General features: G+C 47.3%; 1 protein-coding gene across 2 annotated transcripts in view; it reads left to right on the top strand.

The window, feature by feature from the left end:
• The window catches only part of MDGA2 (MAM domain containing glycosylphosphatidylinositol anchor 2), a 359555-nt gene that overhangs the window by 333837 nt on the left and 11020 nt on the right, over window positions 1-14698 (top strand). For both annotated transcript variants that reach the window (XR_008450022.1, XM_054067864.1), the window contains exons 13-15: window positions 2215-2370; window positions 3437-3595; window positions 11042-11172. Coding sequence is in view for 1 of the 2 variants with exons in the window: in XM_054067864.1 (XP_053923839.1) it covers window positions 2215-2370; window positions 3437-3595; window positions 11042-11172 (446 nt within the window). In the remaining variant the exon portion in view is untranslated. The remainder of the gene's footprint in view (window positions 1-2214; window positions 2371-3436; window positions 3596-11041; window positions 11173-14698) is intronic.

The raw sequence follows: 14698 nt of genomic DNA, 5'->3' as shown, positions 1-14698 counted from the left end.
ATAGGTACTCCCGTCGGCAGATTACGGTAACAAAAACACCAGCAATTGATCTAAAAGTTATTCTCATAGGCAAAAGTGTTGGGAATAGGAAAAATGTCAGCTTATCGAACCCTCAGGAGGAACAATGAGGAGGAGGAAAAAGAAGGAAAGGGAGGAAATAAAGAACGAGTAAAAGAAAATAGCAAATATTCACCACCCCAAGGCTCTAGCACTCAAAAAACCTTCCAGGATGGTGGGTGCGCAAATGGCCCCTTTTATTGGTTTTTGGTGGGCCTGCACGGTACTGCTTCTAGGAAAGTTCTGGAGCTGAGTTTGGGGTCTGCTCCGGCCACGGGGGGCTTTTCGGGCAGCAAGGGCAGCTGGGCTGCTTGTGAGAGTGAGAGAAAGTGTTGGAGGACACTGCCTCTGCTACAGCCTCAACCAAGATTTAAGGAGACCAAAACAAGGGCTTTAAGGCCAAAATAAAATCAGTCTCTTACAGGGGTGCAGTTTGCGTTGGTCTTTGGACGGACAGAAGCGGCGTGAGGAAGGCTTGGAAGGCACTCTGGATGCACTCTGTGGGCTGGGATGAATTTCTCAAGGCTGCTTCTTCAGTCTGCAGCATTATCTGAGTTTAAATAAGCTCCAGAGCAGCATCCTTGCTTAGCAGAACACATCCAAGCTAAGCTCCAGGTCCCTCTGTCTTCACTGATTTACAGGGAGGCTCCAGTGGCTTAAGTGGATTTATAGTTCACCGAAACCCGAAACCTGCAAACATTTATATACCTCCTCAATTTAACACAGATGAATAATCCCATGGCACCCGGTGTTGGAGTTCCTCGTAACAATGAATATAAATTGCACCTCTGTAAAGCGGGCCGTAGCTGCTGCAGCTCGCAGACAGCTGGATTCTCCCTAGAGAAGAGGGATTTGCTTGTTTTCTCAGATAAATCAATTGACTTTGCTAGAAGAGTAAACTCAGCAGGAACTCTTCATGTGCATAAAACTAAGCTTTTGCACATTTTACTACGTGGGGTCTTACCCTGCTCCAAGATGAAAACAGAACCTTTCAGTTTTGATTTGTTTGGTTCCTAAATATCTGACAGTAGAACTTTCTCATCCCATCATAACCCATCAGACAGGGTCACCGGGCTGATGTGTCTCTTGGGCCTTTGTTTCACAAAGGACAGCATCCCAGTAATCCTTTCTGGGGTTCTTGGCATTTTTATTCTTCGGACCTAAGCTTTTACCTCTTGACCTCAAGTACGTAATGGAAATCTTAGGGAAATTCTATGAGAAGTCTCCAGGACATATGAAGATGATGGTGAGGCCCTGGCCCAGGTTGCCCAGAGCAGTGGGGGCTGCCCCATCCCTGGAGGGGTTCCAGGCCAGGTTGGATGGGGCTTGGAGCCCCTGATCCAGTGGGAGGTGTCCCTGCCCATGGCAGGGGGTGGCACTGGATGGGCTTTGAGGTCCCTCCCAACCCGAACCATTCCATGTTTTTATGATTCTATGACATGATACGGTCACCTGTCCTGTCCATACAAGTTCAGATAACCTAAGCCTTTCTCCCAGGTGTTTGTCTAATTGATTATTATCATCCAGTGATTGTGACTCTTCCTGAGCAATCCTTTCTTGTGCATCATTGTCTTGATTTGCAGAGGTTTCCTTTGTGTCTGCCCTAAAGCTCCTTTGCTGTCATTTTGGCCACTTCTTGCTTTCCCATCCCTATTGAAAACCAGGAGTAGTCTAGGAGATGTTGCTCACAGATAATGTTTTCATTTTGAGAAGACGCAATCCTCTTTTCCCTAAAGTTCTTATCGCTACACAAAAATAACCCACTTCTCACTTCCTCCCCCCCTCTGGTTATGTTTTACGGATGTGCTGCCTGTTCTTCTCAGCTTTTCAGAAATGCTAGCTGGGTAAGAGAAGACAAAGTCTCTGGGGCAGTTGTGTCCGTCTGAATACCTGAGGAGGAGCCATACAATAAGATTTGAACATAATTTCAAGTAACATCCACACAGGTTGATGACAATGACTTTTTTCCATTGAGGTTACTCCAAAAGAAAATATAAACATTAAAAGTTATGTAAAATAAAGGCACCTCTGTTTTCCAGTGCTGTTAATAAGCATCAACCCACAATGTGATTATTATCATTGACGAGTTCTTTGACCAACAAGCATAGGAGGAGAAGCTTCAGCCACTAAACTTCTGCTCGTTTGCTGCCTTGGCAGGAGAGTTCCACTGCGGGTTTGAGGATGGTAACATTTGCCTTTTCACTCAAGATGATACGGACAATTTCGACTGGACCAAACAAAGCACTGCCACGAGAGACACAAAGTACACCCCGAACACGGGGCCGAACGCGGATCGGACTGGCTCCAAGGAAGGTAAGTGCCAGCGTTGTGCTCGGTCACCTGGCACTGGGAGCTCTGCTCCGTTGGGTTGAGGACCTGGCCAGGACAGCTGGTTCACACAGCTATGTCATTTGTCCTAATGATACCAAGAATAAGCAAACTTAGATGAGTTCTGGTGCTGAGGCGGGCTGGTCCCAGCACACAGCCCTCTAACGGTGCCATTAACCATCTTTTATTGTTTCTGTTGTGCCATTTTTGAAGCGATTGCTTTCAGGTTACAGTCTAGTGGGGAAATATTCTGGCACATCTTGAAATAGTCTTTTTTTATGTCATTGAAATTCTACCTCGGAGTCTCTCAGACTGTCACGATGAGATTCTTTTTTTTTTTGCCCCATTTTTACTTTGGTCATTGCTAAAATGTGTAATTTTCAGTCTGCTGCCCCGGCTAAAGGAAGCGTTGCTGTCTTGACTGCAGTGTGCATTTGCAGTACAAAAGTCAAACACATTGCACTGAATTTATCAAGTGTTGTAGTAACTTACGCTATTCTATTGTATGACCCCAAAGGGGGGAAAAAGTCATACTCTATTATATTTGCATGGTTGGATTAAGTAACTATTATCTCTGCTGTTGGCATAGACCAGGATTGGAGTAAGGGTGGCTCCAGGAAAGCTGGGGAGGGGCTCTTGATCAGGGGGGGCAGAGATAGGATGAGAGGAATGGTTTTCAGCTGCAACAGAGGAGATTGAGATGAGATGAGGTGAGAAGTTAGGGAGAAATGTTTTGCTGTGAGGGTGGGGAGGCCCTGTCCCAGGGTGCCCAGAGCAGTGGTGGCTGCCCCATCCCTGGAGGGGTTCCAGGCCAGGTTGGATGGGGCTTGGAGCCCCTGATCCAGTGGGAGGTGTCCCTGCCCATGGCAGGGGATTGGAACTAGATGATCATTAAGGTATCTTCAGACCCAAACCATGCTGTTATTCTATAATGATTCTATGAAATATGTTCAAAAACTGTGGTCATGTCAGATGAGTGTGAAATCCTGCATGCATACATGTTCGACTTTGAAGACTGCAACCTAACAGTTTCCTTTTGGGCTTCCTCTAGGTTTCTACATGTACATTGAGACGTCACGCCCCAGGCTGGAAGGAGAGAAGGCCAGACTTGTTAGTCCTGTTTTCAGTGTCGCTCCAAAAAATCCTTACGGAGCTACCAACACAGCCTATTGCTTTAGCTTCTACTATCACATGTATGGACAGCACATAGGTGAGAGAAAGCCAATGACCTTGTCTTTGTGCTTTGGGCAAAATAACAGGAGAAATGGGAATATTTGCCCAGAGCAGTGGGGGCTGCCCCATCCCTGGAGGGGTTCCAGGCCAGGTTGGATGGGGCTTGGAGCCCCTGATCCAGTGGGAGGTGTCCCTCCCCATTGCAGGGGGTGGGACTGGATGGGCTTTGAGGTCCCTTCCACCCCAAACCATTCCATGATGATGTGATTCTATGAAATGTCCTTTTGTGCGAAACAGAAATATGGGAGGACTGACAACACCTGCAAGGGCTCGTTGCAAACAAAGCTGGCAAGAGAGGTGCCTGATCCTAAATGCTGTAAAAATGACTTTTCCATGAATCAGCACTCTAGCAGGAGCCTCTCTTACAGATGGGAAGTGTTTCATGCATAAGTGAGGTTTTGAACATGAGAACTTTAGTGTGAAAACAGAAAAGGCGATGTTTGTTAGGATGTTGCCTGATACTAACACAGTTTTTTTGAGTCATTCCTCACTAGATTCAGGACTCAGAATTCCTCTCCCAAGTAACAAGTGATAAGACGAGAGGAAATGGCTTCAAGTTGCACCAGGGGAGGTTTAGATTGGATATTAGGAAGAAAAATCTGTACTGAAAATGTGAGGAAGCCCTGGCAGAGGCTGCCCAGGACAGTGGGGGAGTCTCCATCCCTGGGGGGAGGTTCAAAGAATGTGTAGATGTGGCACTTTGGGACATGGCTTAGAAGGCACAGTAGTGTTGGGCTGATGGTTGGACTGGATGATCTTAGAGGGCTTTTCCAACCTTAATGTTTCTATGATTCTGTGAGGACCAAGCCATTAGCAGCAGCGCTCCTCACCTGCTGGCAGCTGAAGCAGCGCAGCCTTGTGCAATGCGGCATTGCGTGGTGCCTTTATAAAAGCCAGGAACAATTCACTCACAAGCTGTGGCAGTTTATCTGTTCAAGGTGGATCTGTAAGTCTGATTTTAGTCACAGCTTTTGCCATACACACATTTAATTTCTTGGCATAGTATGAAAATAAAAAGTGTGGGAAATATAGAAGCATAAATGCTAGACAGCCAGTTATTGTAAACCCTGTAAATCCCTGCGGGGTGCTCGGTGCTTTCCAGCGCGTCAAGAGGCTTCCCAGTGCCAGGCTGACCTGACTCCATGCATTTTCTGATATATATTTCAAGGGCAAGCACATCCTCACAGTGCGTTCTGGTGGTTGCTTTGGAAAGGCTTCACCTGCCCTCAGGCAGAATCCAGGTTTTAAATAGAGCAGACAAGTTCACTTCGTTTGTTGTTTGTTGTCTCCGCGCGGGGAGCACAGGAATGCAGCCCCGGGTCGAAATTCTCCTGGCTCTGTGTTGCAGTAGAAGGAAAAAATATGAACAGCCTTATATTGCCTTGTAACAGGTTATTTCTGGTATGTGACAGTGAAGAGCAAGGTTATAAGCAGAAAGGGTCAAAGAGTTTTCTCTGGAATAACATCGTAGGGTTAGGATAAAATGTAATAAAACTGGTTGTCCTGAGAAACTGTTGATGTCCCATCCCTGGAGGGGTTCCAGGCCAGGTTGGATGGGGCTTGGAGCCCCTGATCCAGTGGGAGGTGTCCCTGCCCATGGCAGGGGGTGGGACTGGATGGGCTTTGAGGTCCCTTCCAACCCAAAGTATTCTATGTTTCTATGATTCTCTGAAAAACAACCACTAAGGAGAACATTTGTCCACAAACCAGGGCTTTCTCAGTGGTGTGATTTGGGTTTTGTTTTCCTGGGTTGTCTTTTCAGCAAGTGTCTGTGCCCTTTGCCTCTTGGCTGGGCTCATCCTTTCCTGTTTCTGTGTTATTTCTCGAATGGGCACATATAATGCTGCAGGAGGAGCTGCCCGGGGGGTGACGATGGTGGCAGCCATCGCTGATCATAGGATTTATTCAGGGCAACATGGACACCTTGTCAGAAACCAAATCTGTAAAAAAAAAGCTACTATCATCTTAGTTCGTGTTTAAATGTGATCTGCTTTGGAATAGCATTGTACAAAATCATATATAATTCTGTCTTTAAAGAGCAGATGGACAGAAAAATAGTAAATTCATAGCATCTGCCATGTGTTTAAACGCACACTTATGCTAAATTCCATATTTTAATTCCTCATCATGACAAAATGTTATGAAAGACAGGAGAATGCAATGTGCGTACAAGAAATATGTGATGAAATCAGCAAATCTGTACCATTTGATCCCTTAGATGTAAACTGTCAGTGGAATTGGTCACATGAGGATAATGAAAAGAAAAACCTGATGAGTGATGATTTAAGCACATGATTATTGCCTGAGTCGTTGTACTGATGAGGTAACTCCTGGGAGGAGTTTTTAAATGTTTGTCCTCTCGGTAATTTCTTTGGGTTAAGAAAGGGGTTATTACAACACAATGATTTGCTGAGATGACTCAAATCTAATCCTGACACAGCGTTTCAGATGATGGACCCTTGTGGTAAGGATGGCCACCAGCCTCCTGGGCTGCGTCAGGCAGAGCGTGGCCAGCAGGGCAGGGGTGGAATCCTGTCCCTCTGCTCAGCTCTGGGGAGGCACAGCCGGGGTGCCGGGTCCAGCGCTGGTCCCCCAGGGCAAGAAGGACATGGACTGACTGGGGAGAGTCCAGTGAAGACTCACAAAGATGATGGACTGGAGTATTTATCGTACGGGGAAAGGCTGAGGGAGCTGGGACTGCTGAGCCTGGAGAGGAGAAGGCTCAGTGGGGTGTCATCAACAGATAAAGAATATGGAGTTTGGAGAGGATCAGAGACTGGACAAGAGACAATGGTCACAAATTAAAATAGAAGCAATTCGGTTTAAATAAAATGAAAATGTAATATCTGTTTTTCTCTGCTAGGAAGGTGGTTAGACACTGGCAGAGGTTGTCCAGAGAGGTTGTGGAGTCTCTGTCCATGGCAATATCCAGAATTTGATCGCACGTGGTCCTGGGCAACCTGCTCTAACCTACCGTGCTTTAGGCAGGGGTTTGGACAGTGTGGTCTCCAGAGGTGCTTCCAACCTCATCGATTCTTTATTAAGGATTAATCCCCTGTGGAGAATTCTAAATCATATTGCTAGAGCAGATTGACTGGTTTATCACAAGCTCTTAGAAGCCTTGATCCTTCACTGCTGCTCTGGAATTTGCAGCCAACATACAGAAGGTGTTTCTCATCCCCATTTAGGAGTGAGCACTGCCCGTCCGGGCAGCTGTCGGCAGAACTACGGACTGCCAGCTCATTGATTCTTTCACAAGAGCAGTTTAGGAGCTGCTAACTGAGCCCTCGTATATGATCTCTGTGCTGTAGGCTTTCTCTTTTGAATAACCTTGAGCTGCTGATTCTTGACCTGACTTCACAGAAAATGTGAAGCATCTTGCAGGGGAATTTGCCTTAAGTTAATTCCAGCCAGTTCCTTCTGAACAATGTGTTCAGAGAAGGTACGTAGCTATCAAACTTTGATTTTTCATACACAGTGCTATAGCCCCGCTCAGCAGACTTCGGTACGGCGAGTGTTGCTTTATTCTCCCTAGTCAGCAGTACCCAAATGGCCTCAAGCTGCACCACGGGAGGCTTAGATTGGATATTAGGAAACATTCCTTTACTCACAGAGAGGTGAAGCCCTGGCAGAGGCTGCCCAGGGCAGTGGGGGAGTCTCCATCCCTGGAGCGGTTCTAAAAAGGTGTAGATGTGGCACTTTGGGACATGGTTTAGTCGGCACGGTGGGGTTGAGCTGACGGTTGCACTTGAAGATCATAGAGGTCTTTTCCAACCTTTATGATACTAAGATTTCCAAGCCGTATTAGGGTTATCATTCCATTGTCTCAGAGGCAAAGTACTTTGTTTCTGAAACAGTTTTGGTGCTCATCAAAATGTTTCTGCATTTCTGTCAAGATTTTGAAGGATCCCTTTTAAAATGGAAAATTACCCTGGAATGATGCTCTGTTGCTGGTGTGGAGCCGTCCTGGAGGCTCAGGGGAAAAAGATCCTTCATCCTCCAGTCTTAAAAGCAAGTGACCCCAATGACATCAATTTGCGAATAGGGCTGTTGTGCTCTCTTGAAAACAAACAGTCTCTCAGTTTATCCAGCTCAGTTGTGTGCCCGCTGTTCAGGTCATCGGTGCCTTGGGAGAAGAGGCTGAAAATTTCTGTAGCGATAAGGAGAGGCACTTGGGAGTCTTTGCAGGGAGCAGAGCACAGATCTGAGATTAGCACTGATGAGATAAACAGGGACCTACATCCCATGCCATGGCAGTTCCGTTCAGGATGATGGGAGGGGGGTGTTCACCTGAAATAGATGGTTCTTATTCACAAGTGAGAGTGTAAATCCTGATGGATCACACAGAGCTGACTCTGAGAGTGCTGGCTGCTGTGGAAAGTGCACTGATTATCCCTAAAGCATAGGAGAAATAGAAGTTTCCATCACTTGATTTGCAGCAAACAAGAAGCCATTGCTGGGGAACAAGAAAATGAAGAGTCACCGCCCTTATTGTGTCTCTTTGTCAAGTCAGAAAGCAGGTGTAGTTCCATTATAGCTGTCACCATCTTTTAAAACAATCTGTAGTTCCAATTTTTCCATCTACACCACAGGAAGGGGCATTTCCAATTGACATTCCAAGAACAATAAATTCTCCTATTATTAGAGAGCCATCACAAGATGAAAAACAGAAGCAAAACATGATGTTCAGAGCACACTGTGAAAGCTGTTTGTGTTTGCACAGTGATGAGCACTCCAAACGTCACCCAGTGTTGTAGCTGGCGACATCTCCCGAGAACCCTGTGCTTTCTTGGCAGGATGCTGTCAGAATATCCTTAATGCACAGCTGTTACCCCTTCTCCCACTTAAGAATCACAGGATTGCTTGGTTGGAAAAGACCTTTGAGATTGAATCAAACCGTACCTGCCCGCTACTAAACCAGATCCCTGAGCACCTCATCCACCCATCTTTTAAACCCCTCCAGGGATGGGGACTCCATCATCTCCCTGCGCAGCCTCTGCCAGGGCTGAGAACCCTTCATTACCCATTTCTGTAGAGTCTGGAAGAGTTTGAAATCCTCAGATGAACTCTTGCAGGACACACGTGGGTGTGAATGCTGTAGCCAACGCATCCTCCCCCAGCATCAGCTTTCCAAAGGCCCTATAACTTTTCCAAGACCCTACTGGCATAATTTCAAGGAGAAGCAAGTGTTGCGTGTGTCATTAGTTCAGTTTTCAGGTGTATGTGCATCCCGAGCAAGGAGGCTCCGGTAGGTTCATCCATACAAGCCAACATCCCAGGCAGCAGCTGAGCTTCGTCTGTCACAGTCAAGGCTATGTTGTATTTTAAGTAAGATTGCTCTTATTCTGATATGAATTTGAAGATATTATGTGACACAGAGAGGCTGAGTGTGCTGTGAACAACCTTAAATCTCTGTAACCTCAGCAGCGATGGAATTACAGGCTTTTCACATCTAAATTATTCAGCTCTTCCGACCAGCGCTGTGGCATGGGCTGTATTCAGCCGGCACAGGCAGGTGAGACCATCAGCCAGCGAGTCATCCCTTGCTTGAAAGGGGCGTTGCTTTTTGTCGGTTAGAAAAATAACATTATCTATAACTCTATTTTATCACTTTAGATAGTCTTGTCATAGACCCTGCCATTTTTCAGTCCAAAGACCCAGCATGGCTGTTGAAAAATATCTTGGAGAGAAGCAGTTGGGAAGGAAGGGAGAATGGTTGTAGAATAATATCCAGCTTACCCAAGAGCTGTTGCTGTTTGGAAGGGGGGTGAGGCTGAGCAGTGCTTGCTATGAGCAGCCCAGCATCGTCTGGTTCTGAGGTTACTCCAGGGACACCCTCCGGAGCACCCTGCTTCTTGCCAGCCCTTTCTGTTTCTTTTTGTTTTACCCAGTAGTGTGCTTGTAGGGAGAGGCAGAACGTCCTCGTTGGAAGCCGTGTTTCCTTTACTCTGCTTCTGCACCTTCCCCTGCACCGGGGCAATGAGACGCTGCCGCGGCAGGCAGGTGCAGGCACGGGGCTGCCCGGGATCTCCAGTGAGCCACGGTCCCCCCACCTCTTTCAAAGAAGATGTATGGCTTCATTCTTGGCACCCTGTTGAAACAGCCGTGATGGGAATATTGGCTGCTCCATTACACATTTAGCCTTATGTTTTTCAAGACACCGAGTTTTGCTGTTGCTGGAAATAAGAACTTTTTATTAGCAGGAGCTGAGTCACTGTGCAGCTGCCTTCAGGTCTCGGAGGTTTCATTGCAAGTGTAATTTGTATGAGCTTCCCAGTTGCCATGCCTAACGCCCCCTAAAAACAGTAGTCTTGTGTCAACTTGGGTGTCTGAACTTTCCCAAATGAAGGCAAACGTGATGATTTACACACTATAAAGAGCCACCACTGCCCCGGTTTCTGCAGAGAACAGCAACAGGCGGGGAGGAACAGAAACCCCAAACCAGCTAAATGAAGTCACTGCATTTGCTCTCTCAAGGGGCGTCAAGACAGTGTGGTTTCTGATCATGGTCTTGCACCAGGCGAAGTTTAGGTTGGACATTAGGTAAAATTCCTCTAAGGAAAGAGTGGTGAAGCCCTGGCAGAGGCTGCCCAGGGCGGTGGTGGAGTCTCCATCCCTGGATGGATTCAAAAATATATAGTTGTGACACTTCAGGACATGCTTTAGTCAGCACGGTGGGGTTGGGCTGGCAGTTGGACTGGGTGATCTTAGACGTCTTTTCCAACCTTAATGATCCTGTGATTCTGGGATGGTGAGGTTGACCAGAGAGAAGGATCACAATCTTACCTCGTTGCAAACAGTGTCTGTGCTGGAATCGGTAACTTAATGGTCAGCAGTGGGGAGAGACTCAGGTCTGTGGGGTTTTTCTTCACAGCAAGACTATACCAAAGGTATTTTAACTTGGAGAACTACATTGTCCTTCAAAAATACTCCTTAGCAGGAGTAAAGCCATCACATCTATCTCTGAGATAGATTTGCCAGGCTCTGTGGCTCTCTGTTAATTAACCAATGTGGAGAGTAAACGAGAAGCTAGACAGTCTTTATGAACAAGAATTAAGCATAAAGCAACCAAGTTGCTTATTTATCTGTGGGTAAGGAGGTTATAAATGCCTTGTTTGCATTACAGCACAAAAAGCTCACCCTGAGAAGCCTCCTGTCCTTCCTGAGCTGCAGGGAGCAATGGGTGCGACAGCCCTGCCCACTCCCTGCATCTCGGCTGCAAATTCACATCCTGAGTTCCCAGTGTTCCCAAGTTTAAAAGCTTTTGAATTTATGACAAGAAACTCTCCACACCCACTCCGAACTGGCAGAGGCCCATGGAAAATGGGAAGAGGGGTGAGCAGGGGATGGCTGCTGTTCCCAGCCCAGCATCCCTGCTCCATCGGAGCACCTAACCAATTCCAGTTCTCCACCTCTCTTCCAGGAAGCTTGAACGTTTACCTGCGGTTGAAAGGTCAGACCGCGATAGAGAACCCCTTGTGGTCTTCAAGTGGAAACAAGGGACAGCACTGGAACCAAGCCCGCGTTAATATAAACCCCCCAACTTCATTTCAGGTAACGGCTGGTGCCTCGCACACCAGGAACGGGTGTATTCAGGTTTTGGAGGGGGGATGTGTACACTGACCCTTTCCTTCTGACACAGGACTTTACAGCTTCCTTTCAGCTCCGAAAGCTGCTTTATGGACAGATAATTGCTTTCCTTGCTTTAAATAGGTGAGCACCATAATGCACAGTTTAATAGAACAGCAGCTTCTGTTTGAAGACAAAATGTCTTCCGTTTTTCAGAAGATGCTGTAGCCGATAAAAAATGTTTTTATATTTAAGATTAGCAACTGGAATACAAAATTACTGCCTGTGAAAGATTATTGAGGGTCTATGGTGCAGTACCTGTGTTAGAGATCCCTTGAAATACACGCACAAAAGGAATGATCTCCTGAATCTGTGCTGAAAGGCACCAATGCAGCAGCGGTGCCTGTGCAGAGTCCCTGGTACGGCAGAGCTGCGCGTCGCATTCCCTAAGCGTATGCGAGTTATGACAGGTTTTTACACATCTCAGTTTTGGTTTGACAGTGAGATGCTGATAGACCTATTACGGGCAGTTCTCATTCACGCTGTGAGCCGTTTGTTGCTGGAACAGACCCAAAAAGGCAGCTGCTGCAGGCAAGACCTTGTGTGTTTGAGGCTGGGAGCATCGACCCAGCAGACGGGAGTCACTGTGCCGTGTTCCCCAGGCTCCTCCATCCCTTCTGTGTAAACCCCAGGTGCCCTGGGGGGAAAAGAATGGCTTTGGGGGAAAAGAGTCATTCAGTGCAAGTCAAATCTGCCCTCTTAAACACACAGATTTGGATTCGCTTTATGGGTAATTGCTGATCCTGACCCTTTGTTTTTATTTTCATGCATGAGAGGCAATGAGAGAAGAGAAATGATTTGGTGTACGTGAGTGAGAAGAAAGGGAGGAAACTAGAGGAAAACTGAAGGAGAGGGATATGTGATGTAAAGTGTTATGATATGACAGCCTAAGAGCAGCTTCAAGTACTGAAAGGGCCTCCAGGAAAGCTGGGGGGGGGGGCTCTGGATCAGGGAGTGCAGAGACAGGACGAGAGGGAATACTTTTAAGATGAAATAGGGGAAATTTAGGTAAGATCCTAGAGAGAAATGTTTTGCTGTGAGGGTGGGGAGGCCCTGGCCCAGGCTGCCCAGAGCAGTGGGGGCTGCCCCATCCCTGGAGGGGTTCCAGGCCAGGTTGGATGGGGCTTGGAGCCCCTGATCCAGTGGGAGGTGTCCCTGCCCATGGCAGGGGGTGGGACTGGATGGGCTTTGAGATCCCTTCCAACCCAAACCATTCTGTGATTCTATGCTGTTTGAATGAAACAAAGCGGCAGAATTTAGGAGAAAGGGTGCAGAAAAGAGGGATATGAGTGTTAAAGTACACTCAGAGCATGGGAGCTGAGCTGAGGGGCTGAGTTTTACATTGGTGAAGTCAGAGCAAATCCAAGGAGTCTGAACACTGAAGGAGTGAAAAATTATTTAGTTTCCAGATGTAATGAATGGACTGGTAAAGGGAGAGAAGAGATGACTGGGGAAGCTGAAACTGAAGTGATCGCAGTTGTGTCTGAGAGGGATTCCTGAGACTTGGGCAGGATGTTATCAGAAATAGGGGAAAGGTAAGTATATCAGGACATGTCAAGCCCTGGCAGAGGCTGTCCAGGGCGGTGGTGGAGACCCCATCGCTGCAGGGGTTCAAAAAATGTGTAGATGTGACACTCCAGGACATGATTTGGTTGGCACATTGGGGTTGGGCTGACAGTTGGACTGAATGATCTTAGAGGTCTTTTCCAGCCCTAATTGTTCTATGATTCCATGGTCAGCTTCAGGCAGAGAGATGCAAAGGCTTTCCCACCAGCAATGCAGAGGAGTGGAGGAGGGTGATGGGGTCTGAACCTGGGGTAACCTCCTCAGCACGGAGAGGAAGGCCTGGGTTTGGGTGGCAGAGCAAGCTGAGGTGTCTGCTTTGCCTGGGGTGAGGCGTTGGTGGGGCAACCACAGGGTGAAACCCACAGCTTTCACCGCAGAGCCTGAGCATCAGCCCTTGCGTGAGCCCACGTTGCTTTCAAAAGAGTTACAGGGGTCACTTCTGCTGCTGGTGCACCTCAACCTCCGCTGCTTTAAAACCATATTCAGTGGTGCCACGAGCTGCTGCACACGGTGGCAGCTCCTCCGCTTGGCTGTTTTTCATCTTTTACAGTGTCGTGCTTAGAAGCTCCAGCATAAAATGAATGTAGAGCCGTGAAGCTCTGCACAAATGTTACAAATAAATGTCAGAGTGGTTGGAACCTTAAATTACTTTTTTAGCAGCTCTTGCATCAAGCAAACTTTATTTTCCATTTCGGAGTCTAAGTAGGAAAGATTATAAACTTCCCAGTTAAATTTAAGGAGAGTGAATCAAAGAGAGTCTTTGCAGTGAATCAGTACACAGACACAGAAATTAAAACCTTTTATAACTTAATTTATACAAGTAATGCGCAGCCCAGAGTTGTTTCATACCTTCCCTGTACCCATAATATATAACAAAGCTTCAGTCATGAAGAACTGAGAGGACTACAGTGCTTTGAATCAGAAGCAAGTTGTGTATCTCGGGAATATATCCACTTGCTTTGTGTTTTTGAAGGATAAGCCCAAAAAAAAGAGAGCACATGGAAGTGATTTATTGTGCACTGGTGTCTAGGAAGGTGTCAGTTTTAGTTTGGGTTTGAGCAGGAGTGGTGTCATCACCTTCAGCTGTGCTTCAGCTTGTGTTAAAGCCAATTTTTAACACAAGAAGGACCTTAACCAAATGACCGTGCCTGGCCACCGACCTCTGCAGCCCCGTAAAGTGAGTGTAAGGGGTTTAAACCTTCTCACCACGCTATCCAGCTGGAGCTGTGTGGGAGGCTCCACTCGGCTTCCTATGAGGGCAGTAAAACAGGTCAGGACAGTCAAATCTGTTGTGAAATCCTGTTGAAGAAGCACAGTCTGAACCCCCCGGAGACAGTCAGGGTAATTCTGGAGGCAGTGTAGGGGGTTTTTTTATTGATGACACCAAGCTGAGTGGTGCAGTTGTCACACCACAAGGACAGGACGTCACCCAGAGTGACTTAGACAAGCTGGAGCCGTGGGGCTGTGTGAACTTCCCGAGATCCAACAAGGCCACGTGCAAGGTCCTACACCTGGGTCGGGGTAATCCACAGTTTCAGTACAGGCTGGGGGATGATGTGACTGAGAGCAGCCCTGAGGAGAAGGACTTAGCGGTGCTGATTGATGAAGATCTGGACATGAGCCAACAACGTGCATTCATATCCCAGAAAACCAACTGTGTCCTGGGCTGCATGAAAAGCAGTGTGGCCAGCAGGACGAGGGAGAGGATTCTGCCCCTCTGCTCTGCTCTGGTGAGACCCCACCTGGAGCCCTCTGTCCAGTTCTGGAATCTCCAATACAAGAAGGACACAGATCTGTTGGAGCGAGTCCAGAGGAGGCCACAAAGACGATCTGAGGGGTGGAGGACCTCTACTATGAGGCCAGGCTGAAAGTTGGGGTTGTTCAG

This window comes from Cuculus canorus, chromosome 5 (assembly GCF_017976375.1).
Source record: "Cuculus canorus isolate bCucCan1 chromosome 5, bCucCan1.pri, whole genome shotgun sequence".
In the NCBI taxonomy this organism is placed as follows: Eukaryota; Metazoa; Chordata; class Aves; order Cuculiformes; family Cuculidae; genus Cuculus; species Cuculus canorus.
This window is presented reverse-complemented; position numbering and strand designations above follow the sequence as displayed.